Source organism: Lolium rigidum, chromosome 6 (assembly GCF_022539505.1).
Source record: "Lolium rigidum isolate FL_2022 chromosome 6, APGP_CSIRO_Lrig_0.1, whole genome shotgun sequence".
NCBI classification, from domain to species: Eukaryota; Viridiplantae; Streptophyta; class Magnoliopsida; order Poales; family Poaceae; genus Lolium; species Lolium rigidum.
Window position 1 is genome coordinate 237,523,973 of NC_061513.1, and position 19,416 is coordinate 237,543,388.

At 45.0% G+C, this 19,416-nt stretch overlaps 1 protein-coding gene and 2 long non-coding RNA genes across 3 annotated transcripts; 1 reads left to right on the forward strand and 2 right to left on the reverse strand.

Annotated features, from left to right (window-relative positions):
- The first annotated feature begins 639 nt into the window (after positions 1 to 639).
- On the forward strand, positions 640 to 4,040 carry LOC124665169 (protein FAR1-RELATED SEQUENCE 5-like). The gene is made up of 2 exons (XM_047202570.1): positions 640 to 820; positions 3,485 to 4,040. The coding sequence occupies exons 1-2, from the start codon at positions 815 to 817 to the stop codon at positions 3,809 to 3,811; spliced, it is 333 nt and encodes a 110-aa protein (XP_047058526.1). The 5' UTR covers positions 640 to 814; the 3' UTR covers positions 3,812 to 4,040.
- A 289-nt stretch (positions 4,041 to 4,329) lies between these two features.
- Positions 4,330 to 4,675, reverse strand: LOC124668609. Its single transcript, XR_006991763.1, has 2 exons — positions 4,583 to 4,675; positions 4,330 to 4,493 (listed from the first exon to the last, which is right to left on the reverse strand). It is a non-coding gene; the product is annotated as an uncharacterized LOC124668609 (long non-coding RNA).
- A 110-nt stretch (positions 4,676 to 4,785) lies between these two features.
- LOC124660658 lies at positions 4,786 to 9,489 on the reverse strand. The gene is made up of 3 exons (XR_006989919.1): positions 9,472 to 9,489; positions 9,224 to 9,334; positions 4,786 to 4,863 (listed from the first exon to the last, which is right to left on the reverse strand). It is a non-coding gene; the product is annotated as an uncharacterized LOC124660658 (long non-coding RNA).
- Positions 9,490 to 19,416: the final 9,927 nt, after the last annotated feature.

Here is a 19,416-nt window from a genome sequence, read left to right on the forward strand (position 1 = left end):
TCAGCAACCTCCACCTAGCTATCGTGGAGCGCTCTGGAGGGGGGCAAGCACACACGCACTTGCTTATGCCTGCAAATATATATTATAGGGACATTGAGAGGATTTCAATAATACATATCATTCAAAATTAGAGCTCTTTTACGGTGATTGACACGGAACTTTGGTTCCGTCTTATCGAATTGTGGTTCCGTCTAATCTAATTTTTCGTGACTGTTGATTAAATCAATAATAATTTTCGTGTAACTTCTATAATACTACTATAGTTCTGAACGGACGTTTTAGACTCCAACTCATCGCATCACTATGAAACCAAAATCAAAAGCTGCGGGCTAAATCAGAACAGAAACAGAGTCAACGAGTCGTGTTCTTCCCGAGCGACAGCCGCCGCCGCCCCGCCGCCGCCGCCGTCGCCCCGCAGCCTCCGCCGCGTGGACTGACGGCCCCGGCCTCTCCGTCGCACCCCCATCTCCTCCGTCACATCTGCGAGGCGCCACCGCGAGCAGCCGCCCCTCCCCCCGTCGCGGGACTCACAGCCCCGGCCTCTCCGTCGAGCGTCGACACCCCCTCTCCTCTGCTGCGAGCCGCCACGCCCTGCTCCCGTCGCGGGACCCGTCTTGTCCGCCGCAGCCGAGAGCCGTCGTCGCCGCCCCTTCCTCCGTCGCGGGGATCGCCTGGAGATTCACTGCCCCGTCATCTCCGTCGCCGCCCCCTCCCTTCCGTCACGGGGATCACCAGGGGAGTCACGGGCCCATCCCCTCGGTAGCGGGAATCGGCCGGAGCGTCGCTGGGATCACCGGGAGCATCGCTTCTGTGGATGTCGGTAAGCTCCGATTCATAAAAAATAGTAGTACATTACTACCAGCACATTGCTTGTTCTTCACTGCGGAACCATAGTATTAAGTACAACACTAAGATTTGCACACAAAGTATCATCAAAGGAGTCTCTTGTAGCATTGGATGGGTTGGCCGGTCGACGCACATTACTGAGTAAATCTATACTACTAATGTAAGGGTCTCAAGCTCTGGTGCCTGCCCATGTGGCAATGGTGACAGGAATGATCGTTAGTGTTGGCGTCCTTCAATATTGATACATTGGCTTAATCCCTGAACTAAGCCCTATCATTCTCCGCTGTTTGATTAGTTTTGACCTCTTCGGGCACCGTCTGTCAATGCTTTAGCTATCTGCTGTGTACAACATCTGCTGAAACTGAACCTGCTTGATTCTTGCCATGCAAGTGCACCCATTGCGTTCTCTGAAGTCTGAAACTTGGTGTCAGTTTTGCGAGTGTTTTTTCTTTTTCTGTTGCAATTATAGATTGTTAATTATATTAACACAATATCTAGATTTTTAAAGTCCTACCTGGTACATAGTGTGTACCAGGTGGTTATATCATTATATGATATATGTAGATTTAAATTATTTTCTTGTCTTTAACAATTTCGACCTGAACACTTTGAGCTATCATTCCATATATTGTTTATGAAAACATCCACTTGGATGCTTTGATATTTTGCTAGAACCTGGGATGTATTTGTTATTTTGAAAAATCCCACACATATAAATTCCCTATCTGTCTGCCACATTTTCTTAAAATAGAGAATAATATGTTGTATACTCGTTCTCTTTACTTCTAGCACTGCGGTTCATGCATGTTCTAGATTAAACCGTGCTTCTGAACATTTCTAGATTGTGATCTTCCATACTTTCAGCATTTCATTGTCTAACTGCTTGTGTTTAGCTTCACAATGGGTAACTGAATGTGTGATAATAACTATGTGATAGACTTGTCTTGTTTATAAGATGATTTGGAAGAGTTGGACAAATTTTACTTATCAGTTATGACAAGCTCTCCAGATACTTCTGTAAAATTTGCATGTGCCTGCAGTCATACTATGAAACTCTGAGTAAGTGTTAGGGTGCCTTAAATAAACCGATCAATTTTTCTGCCTGGAGTAAACATTCTACATTTGCTTTGTATGTTTTCCTTCTCCTTTGGTCAGGCCACAGAGGCACACGACATGCTGCCAGTAGGTGATTCATGCTTTTGAGTTTTGACTTGTGCCGTTTCTATCCAACGAGCCAGTCCTGACTGTACTAGTTAGTAAGATAGCCACACATAGGTGCTAAGATAAAGTTTCTAAAAATTATTGTACATTTTGTATGGAAAAGCCAATCCCTTCATGATGAAACAATCTGCTGTCACTAGAAGATTTTTGTCCTACCATCAAGAGGTTGAACAATCAGATGACGGTGGTCCATCTGACTCTGAACATTATGTACATTGTTGTTGCGTTCCAGACTTGCCAGCATTATGCTTTGTGACAATTGGTACTAGTCGAATCTGTGATATCCAAATGTTTTGTTTTCTTTCTCTGGTTACCTTGCCTCTTCATTAAGTTGGTAGTTGAACCATGGGAGTAACTGTGTCTTCTCTGTTAGTACTTGCTTATAAGACGGAAATTCGTCTTGGCTCCCGGGAGCATTTGCTCCCGGATTTTTGGGGAGCAAATTTTGTTTTTCAAAACTTTTCAAAAAATTCCGAAAAAAATCATGCACGTACCTGACCATGGCACGCACCACCTTGTGAAATGTTGCTGCGAAATGTCATCGTATGCGTCCTGGGCAAAAATGACAAATTTGCAGATCTGAGATTCATATTTTTGGATCTCATTTCATGTCAGAAATTTGTCATTTTTTTCCAGGGCGCATACAATGACATTTTGCAACGAAATTTTACACGGTGGTGCGTGCCATGGTCAGGTACATGCATGATTTTTTCCGGAATTTTTTGACAAGTTTTCGATTTGTTTTAATTTTTCGAAAAAACCGGGAGCAAATGCTCCCGGGAGCCAAAACGCCGCTCCCCTTATAAGATTCTTTTAAGTGTGGATGAATATTATCAGGTGTGACAAGTTATCCAGTATGTGTAACAATGGTTGAAAAAATCGAGAAATGCGTTGAGCCTTGAATTGCCTGCCAAAACAAATCTTCCATGTATGTGTGACAAGTTAGCAGTCTGATGCTGCTTTCTCCAAATATGCATGAAAAGTACCGTAAGTATCACTGTATCAGCTTACCCATGTGCTCAGATATGTGGGCAGCAAATAAATCAGCAAGATAACGCGATACTGTAATCAACTATACGAGAGTCCAGTTTTTAATAGATGATCAACAGTTTGGCATGAAACTGAACCTGGTTGCTTCTTGCTATTACATGTTCACCACTAGATACAATATTGCTGGTAGGGCTAGTTATATATTTATGGCAAGTGTATGGCCTCGGATGCTTTGTTTGACTGGTACCATTATAGCTATGAACTTAACCATTCTATATCGTAGTATATAATCAGGTAAGGACTAGTTGTACATACAATCTTTTTTAAATCGTTAATGATTCACGTATAATATTGTCCTCGGTCTTTTCTGCTTTATACTTGTACCGTGATAAAAAATATGAATTGTTAGTTTGTATTTGATATGCAGGAAGATATGGCTGATATGAGCGAGGATTGTAAAGAGTACCATGAGATCGTTATCAAGACGTTTGTTCGCGAGGAAGACGGATTCAATTTCTACAACAGTTATGCTCTTGAGAAAGGATTTAGCATGCGGAGAAGCTACGTTGAGTGGAATGAAGCCAACAAGGAGATAATTTTGAGGAAATTTGTGTGTAGTCGCGAAGGTTGTCGTGAAGAGAAGCACATGAAGAGGAAGAGAGCAGATATGAAGAGTCCTCCAGGCAGCAAGTCCACTGACAGGTACAATGCGTGTAGTAGTCGATCAAGAAGCAGCGAGGAGGATGTTTCATAGTACAGATCGAGGAAGATAAGTCGCAGTAGTCGTGATTCGTGATTGAGGCAGCTGAATATCTGGGCATCTGGCCAGTAGCAACTCTGGGTTTTGGACGATCGAATGCCGTACAGATGGCACTACCTAATGTAGTAGTCAATTAGCAGATATTACTTACACTCTTAACACATAAGTATGGATCAAGGAGTTGTTTTCTTCAATCGCATTTTTGGCTATGCCAGTACTACCATTTACTTTTGCAAATGCTTATACTCTTATAAATGCATCAATAGGTGGTGGCACTTCCGATGAAATATTGTTAGACTACTCATAGTGCAAGTAACTTTAGTAGTGAAATAAATTGACTATTTCATGCAAAATAAATTGATTATTCAAGTCTTTTCTTCACATAAGAGCATCTGTAACCCAAAGGCAAAAAACCTTACGACCAAAGTGGCACCTAACCGAAAGCCAAAAAGACTTTCGGACATTACAATTTAAAAAACACAAAATCATCAACGACAACCTGTATTCGTTCATGGTAAGCACACTATAATTCGACCCAAAAGGAGCTTCATCATTTTAAATGAAAAGCACACATAATATTCGTTCATGGCGATGATCTATCTTCGTCCTTTCCACTCTGACCAACATCGAGGCAGGCACCAAAAGGGGCTTCATCATTCGACCCATCATCACCATCCTGGCGAAAAGCATAGTAAAGTATTAAAGTTAATATAAAAATAATGCATGCAAAAAATGATACAACACGAGATTGGCAATATACCCTACCTCGTCACTCTAATCGTAACCATCACCTCGAAAATGATGATTTGCCACAATGTACAAATCACACTTTTTTGTATCTTGATGGGCTCTCACCATACGGCTTCTGATTTTTCTGTTCATCGGTAATGTGGTAAGCATAGTAAGATATTTGCTCCAGTCACAGCTATACATTACCTTAGATCAAACACATGCACCTGCCATCTTACATACTGTAAAAATGTGTAGTTGAACGGCCTCCTCTCATCAGATGGCTCAACAGAAAAGTCCTCACCAGTGGCCTGGACCTAGAAACAGAATTACAAAAGTTCAGTAACAGAAGCATCAGAGAATATTAGTCCAAAATTGAAAATTTCAAGAACAGGGGAAAGAACTATCGGAGGAGGCGATTTGCACAAAAATAACTCAAAAGTGAAAGAAAAACACAGACTAACCCTCCGGCGAAACTATTTCACCAATCTAACCCTTTTGTGTGGCGCCCCTCCCACGGGCGCCACACATGCCCATGTGGCTCCCCTCCTGCCGGCGTCACTGTCCCAGCCGACGTGGCCCCCTCGCCGCTGAGCTGGTGCGCCCATCCAACGTGGCAGCATGTGTGGCGCCCCTCCCAACGGCGCCACACATGCACTTGGAATTGCCCAAAACATACTGTGAGACAAATCCTCTGGGACTTAGCCGTTTTGCGAGGCTCGATGTGTGGCGCCGATGCCACGGGCGCCACACTAGCCTGTGTGGAGCCGATGCCACGGGCGCCACACATCCACTTAAGTGTGGCGCCCGCGCCCGCGCCCAGCCCGACCCTCTCTTTCTTCTTTCTCTTCCTCTCTGCTTCTTCTCCCCAACCGCCGCCGCCCGCCTCCCCTTCGGCCCCCCCCACCAAATCGACCAAGGAATCGTCACATCTATCCGGCCAAGTCCTTCCTCCTCCATTCCTCAAGGTATTCCCCTTCGATTCCCTCTGATTCGTCCACTATTGTTGGTGGATTTGGTGGATTTGGATATGAACCCTAGATTTGGCTATGTAGATATAAAATGGCTATGTAAGTGTTGAATGTGTATGTGTAGGAACCCTAGATATGTTAGTGGATTTGGATATGAACCCTAGATTTGGATATGTTGGTGGATTTGGATATGAACCCTAGATTTGGCTATGTAGATATAAAATGGCTATGTATGTGTTCAAATTCTATGTATGTATGTCTTGAAATGTCTACTATTTTTGATGGAATAACTCATATTTGAACCAAATATTTGTTGGAACCCTAGATATGAATGTATGTGTGTATGTATGGAACTCTCATGTATTTGGATATGAACTCTCATGTATGTGTTGCTCATTTTTGTTAGTGGAATGACTCATAATATGGTTGTGTAAACATGTAGGATGGTGTGGCTTCGGATGAAGAGTACGACAGGATGCACCGGGCTGTTCATATGACGGAGAGGGGAACGGATCTTCACCCTTTGAAGATTCGTTACCATGGCACAGCGGATATACCGTATGACGAGAGGTACACGGAGTTCATCCGGCCTACCGGTCTTATGCCGTTCATATCCCTTGTAAGCCGTGGGGGCCACACATGAACCCCTCGGCACTCACCGCCCTTGTCGACCGGTGGAGGCCGGAGACTCACACCTTCCACTTGAGGGCCGGCGAGATGGCCCCTACTCTCCAGGATGTTTCCATGATCCTTGGACTACCTATTCGGGGCGAGCCACCGTGTATGAACACAGCTTCGATGGGTGGCGCCAGCAGATGGAGGCGCTTATTGGCAGGGCTCCTCCGCTGCCAACAGAACCAAAGAAGAGAGTTCCCGCCGGTGCGTCTTTCGAATGGATCAGGACTAACTTTGGAGAATGCCCGGAAGAGGCCGACGAGGACACTCGGAGGACGTACGCCCGCGTGTACTTATGGTACATGATTTCGAGGACTCTCTTTCCTGACAGTGGGGGGAAGCTGGCCCATTGGTGTTGGCTGAAGGCGCTTACGGTGTTGGACAACCGGTGGAGTTGGGGAACAGCGGCACTTGTCTACCTCTACCGGCAGGTGATGATTTGTTCTATGTACTATTTTCCTATAGTAGTGTGCTAGACAAAGTAGTAACCAAATGTCTTATGTACGCAGTTGGACGAAGCTTGTCGCAGGACTGGGAGCGAGGACCGGGAGCGGCGGTATTGGTGGATGCATGCTCCTACTTTCCGTATGGAGCTGGGACCGCCTATCAGTTGGGCGGCCTAGGACACTCACCGAGAGGCCATGGCCTCATCACCCTCACTTTCCTGATCGGGAGCCCACTTGGGCATACCTTTGGGACAATGTCTCGGAGATGACGAGCGATCCAATGGTCATGTACAGGCAGTACACTGCGGAGTTCGACACTCTTACCGCTGAGCAGGTAACCGATCACTGCGGAGTTGCAATCCTAGTTTTGATTGATTCTACTGGCATGTTCTAAATATTTGTATGCTGCATGTGGAATGGGAGCCATATGGTAGCTACTACCGTATTGGCGCGGGGATGGCTGACCTCAACCACAAGTGCACGGAGGAGGCGCGGTTCTGGCGTATGCGCTGCCCACTCATATGCATGTGGCTTGTTGAACACCACCAGCCGCAAAGAGTGATGAGACAGTTTGGGCTGTATCAGGAGTGCCCACCACTGTGGCAAGACACGGACAAGGCGCTTCATAGGTAAACTTCTGGAATCATGCGATGGAAGATTCTTGATAGAAGAGGTACAAACTAACTTGTTGATTCTTGCAGGCTTGATAGGCAGCGGCAGAGGAAGATCACAAATTGGCCAGTCCATCATAGCGGCCACATCGCAGCGTTCCAACACTATTTGGAAGCGGCACGGAATGCTGGCCCTGAGCAGATTGTGCCTCACGACTTGGCCGCTTTCAACAACTACCTCCAGTGGTTCCATGAGAACACTCGTATCGAGTTAGTTAAGCACGCTATCCTGAGGAGATCTTGGACGACCCCATCCAGTTCGATGAGGTTGGGCAAAGCCAGCACGACACCTTTGCTCACAAAGGGAGATCGACTTCTATTGCTTCCGAGCTGAACTTCGTGGTAATGGATTCTCTCACTAAATAGTACATCATCTAGATTTCCATGTGCTCGCTTAAATTGTGTATGCTATGTTTGTCACAGCGGGAGGAGATCCAAAAAACAGCTCAGGAGTGCGAGATTATATGGGACCAGAGCGGTAGAGAAGAAAAGCCTGTCGGACCGTTGATGCATTTCATTAAGGTATGATTACCAACTTTGAATGTACGCTATTATGTTCTGGTGGCTTTGTAACCATGAGTTCCATGACGCAGAACACTGCACGAAAGATGCGGCGGTTAGCGAACTTGCTAGGTTGCCGCGAAGGCGAAATCCCTACATCCTCCTCTTCTGAAGAACCGCAGGTATGGACTATTTTGTTGCTGTCAAACATGTTCTTACTAATTTCAACTTTTTTAATCTCATGTGTTCATGTTTGTGAAGATTCCTCCTGAGGACGACCTAATTCTGAGTCAAGGCATACTTCCAAAGCATACCTCCAAGCAAGCCCCACGGTCAGCTTACCAGTTGAAGCCAAGGGGCAAGGCTCCAAACCGGTACACTCCGGAAGATTATGTCAACCGAGGAAAGAAGGTTGTCACTGAGGAGGATGACGGGCCGCCGCGGAGATCAGCTTTGTCGAGGATGAGGAACGACGAGCCGTTCTCTTCAGATGAGGAGGAGGAGGAGGAGGAGGAGGAGGAGAAGGAGGAGCAGGACGAGGAGCAGGAGCAGCAGGAGCAGCAGCAACAACAGCCACGGCAGCGGACGAAGAGGATGGCCGTCCGGAAGCAGCCCGCGAGGACGGCACGTCGAGGACGCTACTAGGATGTGCTACGTGTTGTTGTGAACTCTATATTCATAAGTATCGATTTGTGAACCCTATGTCATTTCGAACCATGGTCTGTAATGCTACTTGTTGTTTGAATCTACGTGCTACAATGTGACCTATGAAGTGTTATATGTGTATGTCATGAAATTGCTACTTGTTGTGTCCAATGTTGTACTCGTAATTGTTGGAGTTTGGTAGGATTTTTCATGTTTTTAACACAAGTCCATGTGTGGCGCCCTTCCCACTGGCGCCACAAGTGCTAGTGTGGCGCCCGTGGCATCGGCGCCACACATGCCAACTTATATGAACTATTGGGTCGAAAACATCCAGGGGCTCCGGACGATAAGTCTTTAGCCGTTTTCGCGAGCCTCTATGTGTGGCGCCCGTGGCATCGGCGCCACACAGGCTAGTGTGGCGCCCATGGCATCGGCGCCACACATCGAGCCTCGCAAAACGGCTAAGTCCCAGAGGATTTGTCTCACAGTATGTTTTGGGCAATTCCAAGTGCATGTGTGGCGCCGTTGGGAGGGGCGTCACACATGCTGCCACGTTGGATGGGCGCACCAGCTCAGCGGCGAGGGGGCCACGTCGGCTGGGACAGTGGCGCCGGCAGGAGGGGAGCCACATGGGCATGTGTGGCGCCCGTGGGAGGGGCGCCACACAAAAGGGTTAGATTGGTGAAATAGTTTCGCTGGAGGGTTAGTCTGTGCTTTTCTTTCACTTTTGGGTTATTTTTGTGTAAATCGCCATCGGAGGAGGACAACCTTACAAGATTATGCTTCTTAAGTGCATTCAGATTCTTGTCATTGTCGTTTTGCCACAGTTCACACCACCCATGTAGCTAACGATATCAGAACAATCATACCTTCTGTATCCTGATAAGCACAGGGCATCAGAAGAAACGCCGAAGATAAATCAAATACTGGAGATACATCAAATACTGATAAGCACAGGGCATCAGAAGTAGGCTATACTAAGGTCACCAGGCATTTGGCAATGATCGATGGCTTACCGGGCATGTGAAGTTGCGCCGAAAAGGCCGCCGCCCACTCCTTCCTCCCCTAGCTCCGTCGGCCGACAGCCACCCGCCGCCGCCACCGCTTCTCTTCTCGCCGGTCACGTTACACGCCGCAGCCACCGCTCCTCCCCTCTCCGGCCTCTACAAACGTCGCTGCCGCCGCTCCTCCCCTCCTCAGCCGCGGCGACAAGCGCTTCCCACCGTCCCATCCCCTTCGTCGCCTTCACCTCCCTCCATCGCGGGGATCTCTGGGACAGGCCGGTCCCTTCGCCTTCCCTTCCCCTCCGACGGATGGCCGCCGTCTCCTCCCCTGCCTCGAAGGGATCGCCGGGGCAGGCCGGTCCGTCCCCTTCCCCTCCCCTCCATTAGATGGCCGGGAGAGACCCGCCGCCGCCGTCCCCTCCGTCACGGGGATCGCCGGGACTCCGTCGCCGTCCCCTCACCGTCACCTGCGTCGCGGGGATCGCCGGGGCAGGCTGGTCCGTCCCCTTCCCCTCCCCTCCGTTAGATGGCCGGGAGAGACCCGCCGCCGCCGTACCCTCGCCATCCCTTCCGTCGCGGGGATCGCCGGGACTCCGTCGCCGTCCCCTCACCGTCACCTGCGTCGCAGCTGTGGAGAGAGTGAGAGATACTGAGCGGCTGTGGAGAGAGTGAGAGAGACGAGCGGATAGTACTGATATGAGGTGGGTTTTTTTTTATCTACACCGGGCAGATTTAAGATATGTGTAAATATGATGAATTATTTGTCGCTTTAAGATTTGTGTACACTAATCAGATGCTTCGGCCATTCAAACGGACGTTTGTTTTTTATAATGTTGGTAAATTATATTTGAGGTTCCGGTCCCACAAATTTTGGTTCCGGTCCCGCGGTTCCGGTTCCATCAATTTGGTTCCGTCTAATTATCACCGTTAGATCGGGGCAGATAAACGGTTATTAAAAATGCCAATCACCCTAAAACTTGTATCAAAATTATGCATGTGGATTAGATATTTAGTTTCTAGCGTCTCTACAGAGAAGGAACATTTTAAGATGCTTATGTTGGATGATTAGCATGAGCAGACAAGCATCATTTGATTATAATTTTGTTGAAGAACTATAATTATTTGCTTAGCATGCTTATCTTATCTATGACTGTTTTCATTAATAAAGTGAAATGCAACACTGATTTCTTGATCCGCCACATTTTCTGCTTCGCGTTCACTGAAATGATGGATTGACTTCTCTAACACGCCAATCCTACAAGGACATGATGCAGAATATAGTGATTCCGGTCCAGAGTCTACACATAGTTCCTTCAAAAAATTCAGTAAGAACTACAATAATATGAAGAGCAACATCTTACCGTATAGTACTCTAGCCATAGTTGGTTAGCATCCATTTGGTACTACCCAATTTTTTTACAACAGTATATGAAAAGTATCTTTCAGGAGTGAGCCATTATGAATAGAGCAATAACAAGCTGACCTCTTCATCCACCTGAGAGCCTCCGGGTCTGCATGCGCAGCGATGTCGTGTCCTTCTCATCAGTATCCTCTCCTTGGGCCTCTTCTTCAGTGTAGTTGTTGATTCTACCAGCAAACACGCCACTTGACTCTAGTCCCATCTCACACAACCTCCATGTACTTCTCCTCAATTTGCCCAACTTTGTTGTATTCTGTAACCACCCTGTTCGAGTCTGTCCAGGAGAGAGCAGGCCAGGGCTGAGTCACACATGCCAAAGGAGACGTTGGCTTAACCCCTTCCTTGCAATACCTCATGCTTGGCTTGTGTGTTGTGGTAACACTGATGAGGAGCGGATGGCAGAGGTCCGTTGGCGGGGGGAGAAGAAGGGGAGAGTCGGGAAGGAGGGGTGATACCACACGAAGGTGGAAGATGTGGAGTGCATGTGATGACCCAGCGTACCAGTGCATGGTGTAGTACACAAGTCGTTGACATAACACAAGTGAAACACCGTTCCACTCATATTACATCCCTCAGAGTGGTACAACAGAAACATATGCGAGTCCAAGGCATGTCTATAGAAGGATACACAAACTGTTTACAGATGATCAACACAGCCTCCTACTTTACAGTGAGGTAAAACTTCAAATAAAGCTCCAGAAGAACGACTCGTAGTCTATCTTATTGTTATCCCTATCTCTAGAGATACTAGGCTTGCTATAGAAATCTAGCTACTTAGGTGCTAGGATTAGGGAAAGGTTTCATTCTATTACTAGTCTAAGTTTTCACTCTAGTTGCTGCAGAAGTTGACTTCATTGACTTCTTTGCTTGGATTCTTCATCTTGTTGCAGTTGACTCCTTTGTCTTCGAGTTCCACGGTAGTTTCTCCTTCGGTGCCTTGATCTAAGAAGGGGGTTCAAATGGGAGGGAATAAGTACGAGCGTACTCAGCAAGTTCATATTAGGAAATAGGTGTATCATGTACTAGCTATAGCCATAGACCAGGAAGTCATAGGCGAATGCAAGTTTTCATAAACATTTCTTCAAAAGGTTTATTTTATTCTGAAAACTATGCCCGTCAGTCTTCACAGGTTGAACATAACTTCACGGAGTTCCTTTCCTGCCGCGTTCGTAGTTCCCTTCCCGGAACAGGGAGTGACTGCCACAGTTTGATACCCTCTGCAGAGGTGCGTTACTTTTCCCATAAGAGACCTTATCCTTGTTGCCAACCAGGCGAATTCTTTCCCGTCCACACTTCCTTGGTGTGAGGCCAGGTGTAAGATCCAAGACAAATACCGCCTTCTCCGCGACCTTGCATACCCACCCTTTTGTCCATCCGTACACCCCCAGTAGACATCTCCCGATCATACGGCTTTACCCCCCGGTGTACTATGGACAATCCCTCATAGACGATAGAGCCTCTCATCCACAGGGATGGGGATTTTAAAGGATTTCCCAACCTACTGCAGTGTTATCTCCAACACCCAGCCAGGCTCCACCAGGTCCGTTGATATGCAAGAGGGAAAAGATACAGCTGGCTTCCACAGATCCATTATAGATCTTATGGTCAACGCGATATGTACGGCGCTAGAACCACTGGACGACATTGGTACTTAGTCCTAGATGAGTAGTACCCATGCAATGGAACCTCCACCAATCAACATATACCATGGTTCCATTGCCCACCACATAGTCATATTCATAATTGTAAAATAATACTTTGCTTTTCAATGCAAGAGTGATAAGTATAGTACTTTGCATATAGTTTGATAAAAATAATCAAGTGACATGAGCAAGCGATGAACTTGCCTTTCTTGACTGCAAGATTATGCAGGCAAAAGCTTCGATACGTGAGAACTCCAAATGTTGAAATACCATCATCGTTCGGTAAGGACAATGTTTAAAGAACTGGCAAAGATGCTATAATGCATAGTATGAGATGCAATCGTCCCGAGCGTAACCTAACCTCGATGATTTAGGGTGTGTTGCACTTTTATGGTTCTCAAACATGGTTCTTATTAGGGTTGATGATATGAGAACATAAACAAGTGATATAATGCATCATAACAATCATACACACAAAGGATAGTAGTGAAATAATATGTAAAGAACAGATGTCAACTTTAATTCCTACAAGACATGGTTGATGATTACTTATATTATACTTCAAAAGAATAAATTTTGAAGAACATGTTGATTGAGAAATAGTAAGTACTTCAAATAAGAACTAGGGCTTCTATGGTTTGATTAACATTTGTACTTCAAAAGAATAACTTTTGAAGAACGGGTTAATAAGAATAAGAACTAATTTAAATAGGAGCTATGACTTATAGGGTTTACTATTAGATTCAATTAAGTTTACTATTCGAGACTAGTTAGTTCTTAGTTGGAATGGATCTATATGCAACAAGTCTTGGCAGGTTTATTACTATGGTTTCTCCTAGACATCCTATCAAAGGATGGTTCAAGGTGATACTATGGTTAGGGTGTACTATAACTTCCTATTTGTTTCACTAAGGAATCACTAATGGCTTCCAAGATAAGTGGTTTATGATCCTTAAGTAGGGTTTAGTGGGATAGGAACATGTGTTGTGAATTATTACACAAGGTTGGTACTAGGGTCCATCATTATGGTTCTACTAGGGTTTGATGGTTGAGGTTGATCCTAATGGTATGGTATATAGGAGTGGTGATCAATGGTACTAATCCAATTAACAAGTTAGGGTTTGCTCCTAAGTGATACTAGGGAATCATATAGGTTTTAATTAAGAATAGGGACATGAAATGATAATCTCATGTGACTTGGTTTTATGCTAGTGGATCATAAGCATGCATTCAATTGTTGCTTATTACGGTTCTATATGTCAAGTAAATCTCACATGATCACATGTGACACATAACTAGGGTTTTAGAGTTGATTTTAATGTGGAATGATCACATAAAATAATGGGACCAATGTCTTACTTAAATGAGAACCAGGGTTTCTAAATTATGATACAACTCTTAAACTGATAATTGTCAACAAAGGTGTGGTTACTAATTACTTTGAAACAAAATTAATGCTTTGGCATTTTATTAATTTTCACAAGAATTAATAATTAAGGTAACTCTTATTTAGGTTTAATTTAGAAATTAGGGTTTAATAATTGTTATTAGGTTTAAAGTACTTAACTTGTTAACTAAAGATGTTTAGGTAAACAATTGTTGGGCTACCAAAATAATATTGGCTTTTAATATTTTCTTGAGTTATTACTATTTAAAAAAATAGAAAATAGTAATATGCAAATTAGGGTTTATGAATTATCACTAATATTTAAGTGGATGCAATTAAGATAAAGAAAATTAATCTTAAAATTTTACTTAGTTACTGAATAGTTAAAATTTAATTTTGAAACTTCACTAATTATTGAATTCAAATTGTGTTTTTAAACAAATGAAAAGGCAAATTAATAAAGTTAAAAATAAGTGAATTTTTATTTTGACACACATTTTTATTTTATATTTTATTTGAATAGAGTTTATTTTTGTGAGCATTTTGATATATTACTTATATTTTTCTGAGCTAAAATGAATTTTATCTATTTCTGCAAAGTTTCATGATGAGGACACCCTACCACACTACCACCTCCGTCATTACAAACTGAAGATGAACCTGCTGTGAAGCTCAAGTCCAATGAAGTTCGGATTGGACCTATTACAAGGGCTCGTGCGAAGCTACTTAAACAACAGGTGAACTTGTTCCTAAACGATATTTTGATTGATCAGAACTTTATACTACCTAAGTCCCATTACTTATGTATCATCAGGTATGAAGAGGAGACAAGCATCGCACGAGGAGGAAAAGAGCAGCTGGACGTGAAGATGAACGTGGAGCTGGACAAGGAGCTGGACATGAAGAAATCTCATGGACGCGCGAGGGAGGAGCGGGAGGCATGCGCGAGAGGAGAAGACGAAGTCCAGGCCGGCCCAGCACCCGGTCAGACTGGCCGCCACGCCGGCGCGCCCGGTACCTGGCCCGGTCCGACCGAGCGGTAGGCCGGATCCGCCCCGGCGCCAACCGGGCGCCACGCTAATGCCAACCGGGGATGTTGCTGCGCCACAATTTCCCCGCCCGGTTGGAACCCGGTCCCTGGCCCGGTTTGAACCGGCCAGCCCGGCCCCAGGCCCGGTCGACCGGCCTCCAGACCGGCGGTGTCCGAGTCTGTCTCGACCAGACTTATTCTGGGTCGGTTATTCTTGTATCTTTTGGACCAGAAGTCGTCCCGGACGCCTATATAAGTGCCCAGGACGCCCCCCTAGCTGCTTTAGACCACGTTTAAGATAAACCCTAGTTCTTAGTTGTTTGCTCTGCAAAAGCTATTGAATCCCCTACACCATATTGCTTGATATTGTGTAGATCTGAAAAGTCTTGTGTGATCTCGTCTGTTCCATTGGGAATTAGACGGTTGCAACTTACCGCTTCGTGGTCGGCGGCTACGTGCGCAAGTGTGTGGAGTTGTGAATATCTTGCGGGGTTGAGAGCTGTTGCATTGGCGACGGGGACCAATCGAGAGATCTCGTTGCGTCATACAAGTTATCATCCACTTCATCAAGTTACCTCCGCTGCAATCACCCCGTGATCATCATCACCACCGTTGCTTACTGAGAAGATCGGGCCACCCCTTATCATCTTGGTATCAGATTCTTGGGTTTCCTCGGTAAGCCATCCACAATCCACCCCATAGTTGAGTTGTGAGTGTTTCCTATCCAGAAAAAGCCAAAAAAATTAGGGTTAGGGTTTGCCATACCTTAGATTGCACTAATTTCAAGTTTTAGTTGTTTTTCGTAGTTGTTTTTGCGTATCTTTTTCCTACATCTAGTATTGTTAGGGTTTGAGTCTCTATAATCATCTAGTTTTAGTTATTGTTACTCCGAGTCCACATAGCATACAGTGTGTTTGTCCTAACCATAGCCACAACCTTTCGATATAAGTGACTAGGAACTTCCCCAGAAGAGACTAGTTTTACCGCTCGACAGGCTGCTCATTATGGTTTGGTGCTTTGCATATCTTGTTGGCCGTGTTATCAAGGAGTTGAGTAAAAAAAACAGAAAATTGAAAAGAAGCAAAAAGAGCTACATAGCTGCGTGTTATACAAAATAGAAAAATCCAAAAAGAAAAGTGAAGTGCTAGAAGAATCAAGTGAAGGCCTAAGTTTACTTTACTGCACCTATAGTTGAGCAATCTTGTGCCTGTCTCGTTGAGCTTTGCTAGCGTCTCTCTAGTGCATTGCAACCTTTCCTCCATATAGTTGCATTGCCCCATTATATCGCCTTGTGTGAGTATCATTGGTTGTCTACGGTCAGCGCTAGAGCTTGTTATTGGTGCAAATAGGTAGCCTACCTACAGCTCCACATATATCCTGCTTTGCCGTGTGATTTGTTCTTATACCCTTGATATTCGCTTCGCTACATCAGTGCCCTAGTTGTTACTACAAGAAGTAATACTAATTCACTTTGGAGCGGTAAGATTTCCTTTTCTTATCAGCTTTGAGTGAGTTGTGAGAGTACCACCATATATTTTTGATTTAGTGCACTACTCTACTAACGATGTCTGCTAGTGATCAAAAACTTGTTAACCAGGAAAATAAGAGTGCTGCAGATCTCATCACATGGAGGGAGTTTGAGGCTCTTCGTAATGAGATGCGACGTGAATTCCGCGCTCAGGATGATGGGCTTAAAGGGACGGTCCAAGAGATCTCCCAAAAGTTGGATGCTACTAATGAGACCGTCACTACAATGCAAGATCAAATGACGGATATTCAACGCACTCTTCGAACTTTGACAATGTCTGTTGAGAATCTTACAAATCAACAGCGACAACAAAATGAAGATGCTGATGAAGCCCCTGGTCGTGGTGATCGTCCTCGCGGTTGGGCTCCACTTGGCCGCAATGGTCGTGGACATGATGACAAGGTATCAACTTGTCAATGCCTACGGGTTATAGGCTAGGGTTTAGTTAGAAGTAGAGGGCAAGTAGATCTCGAAGGTTTCAGCCGAAAAGTACTCGACGATTATGAAAACTAGGGTTTTTGAACAATGATTCGATGATCTCTTCGTCCCTCGACTCCCCCTTTATATAGGAGGCGGAGCCGAGGGTTTCGTTTTGTACAAGTTACAGAGTCCGGGACGGTTTCTAACTCATCCCGCCAGATTACAAATAACACTTCCTACTACAACTCTATTTTCCTTAATATATCTTGGGCTCTCGAATCTTCTTATTCTTCGGGTAGTGGGCCTCCATTAAACCCCGGGTACTATCTTTAGCAGGCCCATTTGGGATGCCTATGTCAGTAGCCCCCGAGATTTTGCTTGAATCGTAGAGTCGGGGAAAATCTCCATCGTTTATTTTTATTCGAGAGCTTTAACTCTTTTATATTTCTCCATATAAAATTCTATTTTGTACAGGGATAATGGTAATTGGGGCTAGTTCATCTGACGGATCAGGTACTAGTTAACTGCTCTAGTGGCAATCCGCAAAAACCTACTTCAAGATCACGTCCCTGGACATGATCTCGGGATACTGGTGCAACTTCTCGCTTAAGGCCTTACCATTCTGTCAGAGGCACGCGAAGGCATTGATCACGCTAAAGCAGGGCTGTCGCGGCTCTTTCCCTATTTCTTCCCAAAGAAAGAGGAACCCGCAACTTTCCTTAATCTGGCCAAGTGCTTTGATCCACCAGAAGATCTTGGGCTGAAGGTGCGTCATGAGAATATGAAGGTCGCCGTTGAAAACACTCGTTGCTTTGGTTGCCGATAGCCGACAAACTATCGACCGGGCGAAAGTTGGCGACACCGAGCGAGATAGAGCAATCGAGGTGGAAGTCGTTGATTAAGGCAGCTAAGCCCAACACGAAGAAAATCCTGGCCTATCTCGGGATCAAACCGTCTTCGACTCCTAGCTCATCAAGGCCGGAGGTCTAGTTGAATGCATCTTTGCTTTTTTCTTTTTAGCGTACCTCTTTCTTTTGGTATTGTCGCCGTAGTGTTCTTTGGCGATAATCGCTTCGATAGGTCTCTAGAAGGTCCTTCTTTTGTAATAGACATGTATATATTATGGGAATGAATGGAAATCTATCTTTACTCAGTGATTGATGTCGAAATATTTCTTTTTTCCAGTTGATTTTTGACAATTATACGCCAGCTCCTGGTCCTTCCAATACTTCGCCTTCTTCTTCTCGCTCAAGGAGAGCTTTTGCTGACACCACACCTGCCGAAGATTCCTTGCCGCAAGAATTAGATGAACTTCGGCAGCAACTCCAGTATGCGAAGAAGCAAACACTTGTGATGTTGGAAAAGTCTCGTAAGTCATCTGAAGCCGAAAAAATTTCACTTCAACAAGCTCGCGAGGCCATGGCTGCTAGGGAGATTGCTACTTCCGAGGCTGAGAAGGCGACTACTCGAGAGAATTTCATGCTCGAGTTAATGAATGAAGCCAGTGCGGATATGTCGGGTATGCTTGTTTTACCCTCGATATCTTCCATCTTCATGCTATGTCTCTTAAATCTTTCTGCTCCTTTGTTTTAATAGGTTCCTTTACTGATGCTGTTGCCGAAGATGAGAGGGTAAATACTAGGGCAAACCTCCTTGTTAACCTTTCCCTTGATCACGGTTCTTTGTTTTGGGCTACCCCAGAGAGGACCCGCCAAATTGTCAGATTTCAGGATCGCGCCTCTCAAACTCGCGACTTCCTTGACTTCTGTACGAAGACCTTGTCTATGGTTTATAACTCTATGTTTCCTCGGAACATTCAACCAAAAACTCTTCTCGAGTTAATGGAGAAATTTAAGGATGCTCACAGGATCCATGACTTTGTCAAAGCTCAACTGGTAGCCGGCGCCAGATTTGCCCTTATCATGCTTCAGATCTGCCACTCAAAGCTTGACTTGACCCAAGTTGTTGCAAAGGTTCACACGAAGGTACGGCGGCGAAGAGTTGGTGTTGATCGTATTAACACGAAGGTTTTGCCTATAGCTGAAGAAATGATTGAAGACCTTCTTCGGATGGATGCCGACTTTTTTGCGGACGGTCATTATGCTGATTTTCTTGGCGCTGCTCCTGAAGAGAACAGAGTTACCCTTGATGATATATTGAATCATGACTGATTATTTTCCTTTGGTAGACAATTCCTCCTTGTAAATTATGATTATGATTGTATTGTGCAGCAAACATTATATTTCTATATTTGTCTAGCCCCCGAGTGTTTTCGGTGGCTATTCACTGTATTTGTATAATGCGAGGTTTTGAACCAAGGCAATAATATGTAGTTTTGGCGAATATCAGCCCCCGAGCTTCTTTATTTAGTACTATTTTGTATTTTTATTGACTCACGAGGTATTTTAATACCAAGGCGAGGCTTTCTTTTATGCGAGGAACTATATTGAAATTCGTCGGGTCGGAGATTTGAGCATGTCGAGAAAGAAAAGTTATATTGACACTATCTTTATTATATTGCAGCACCAC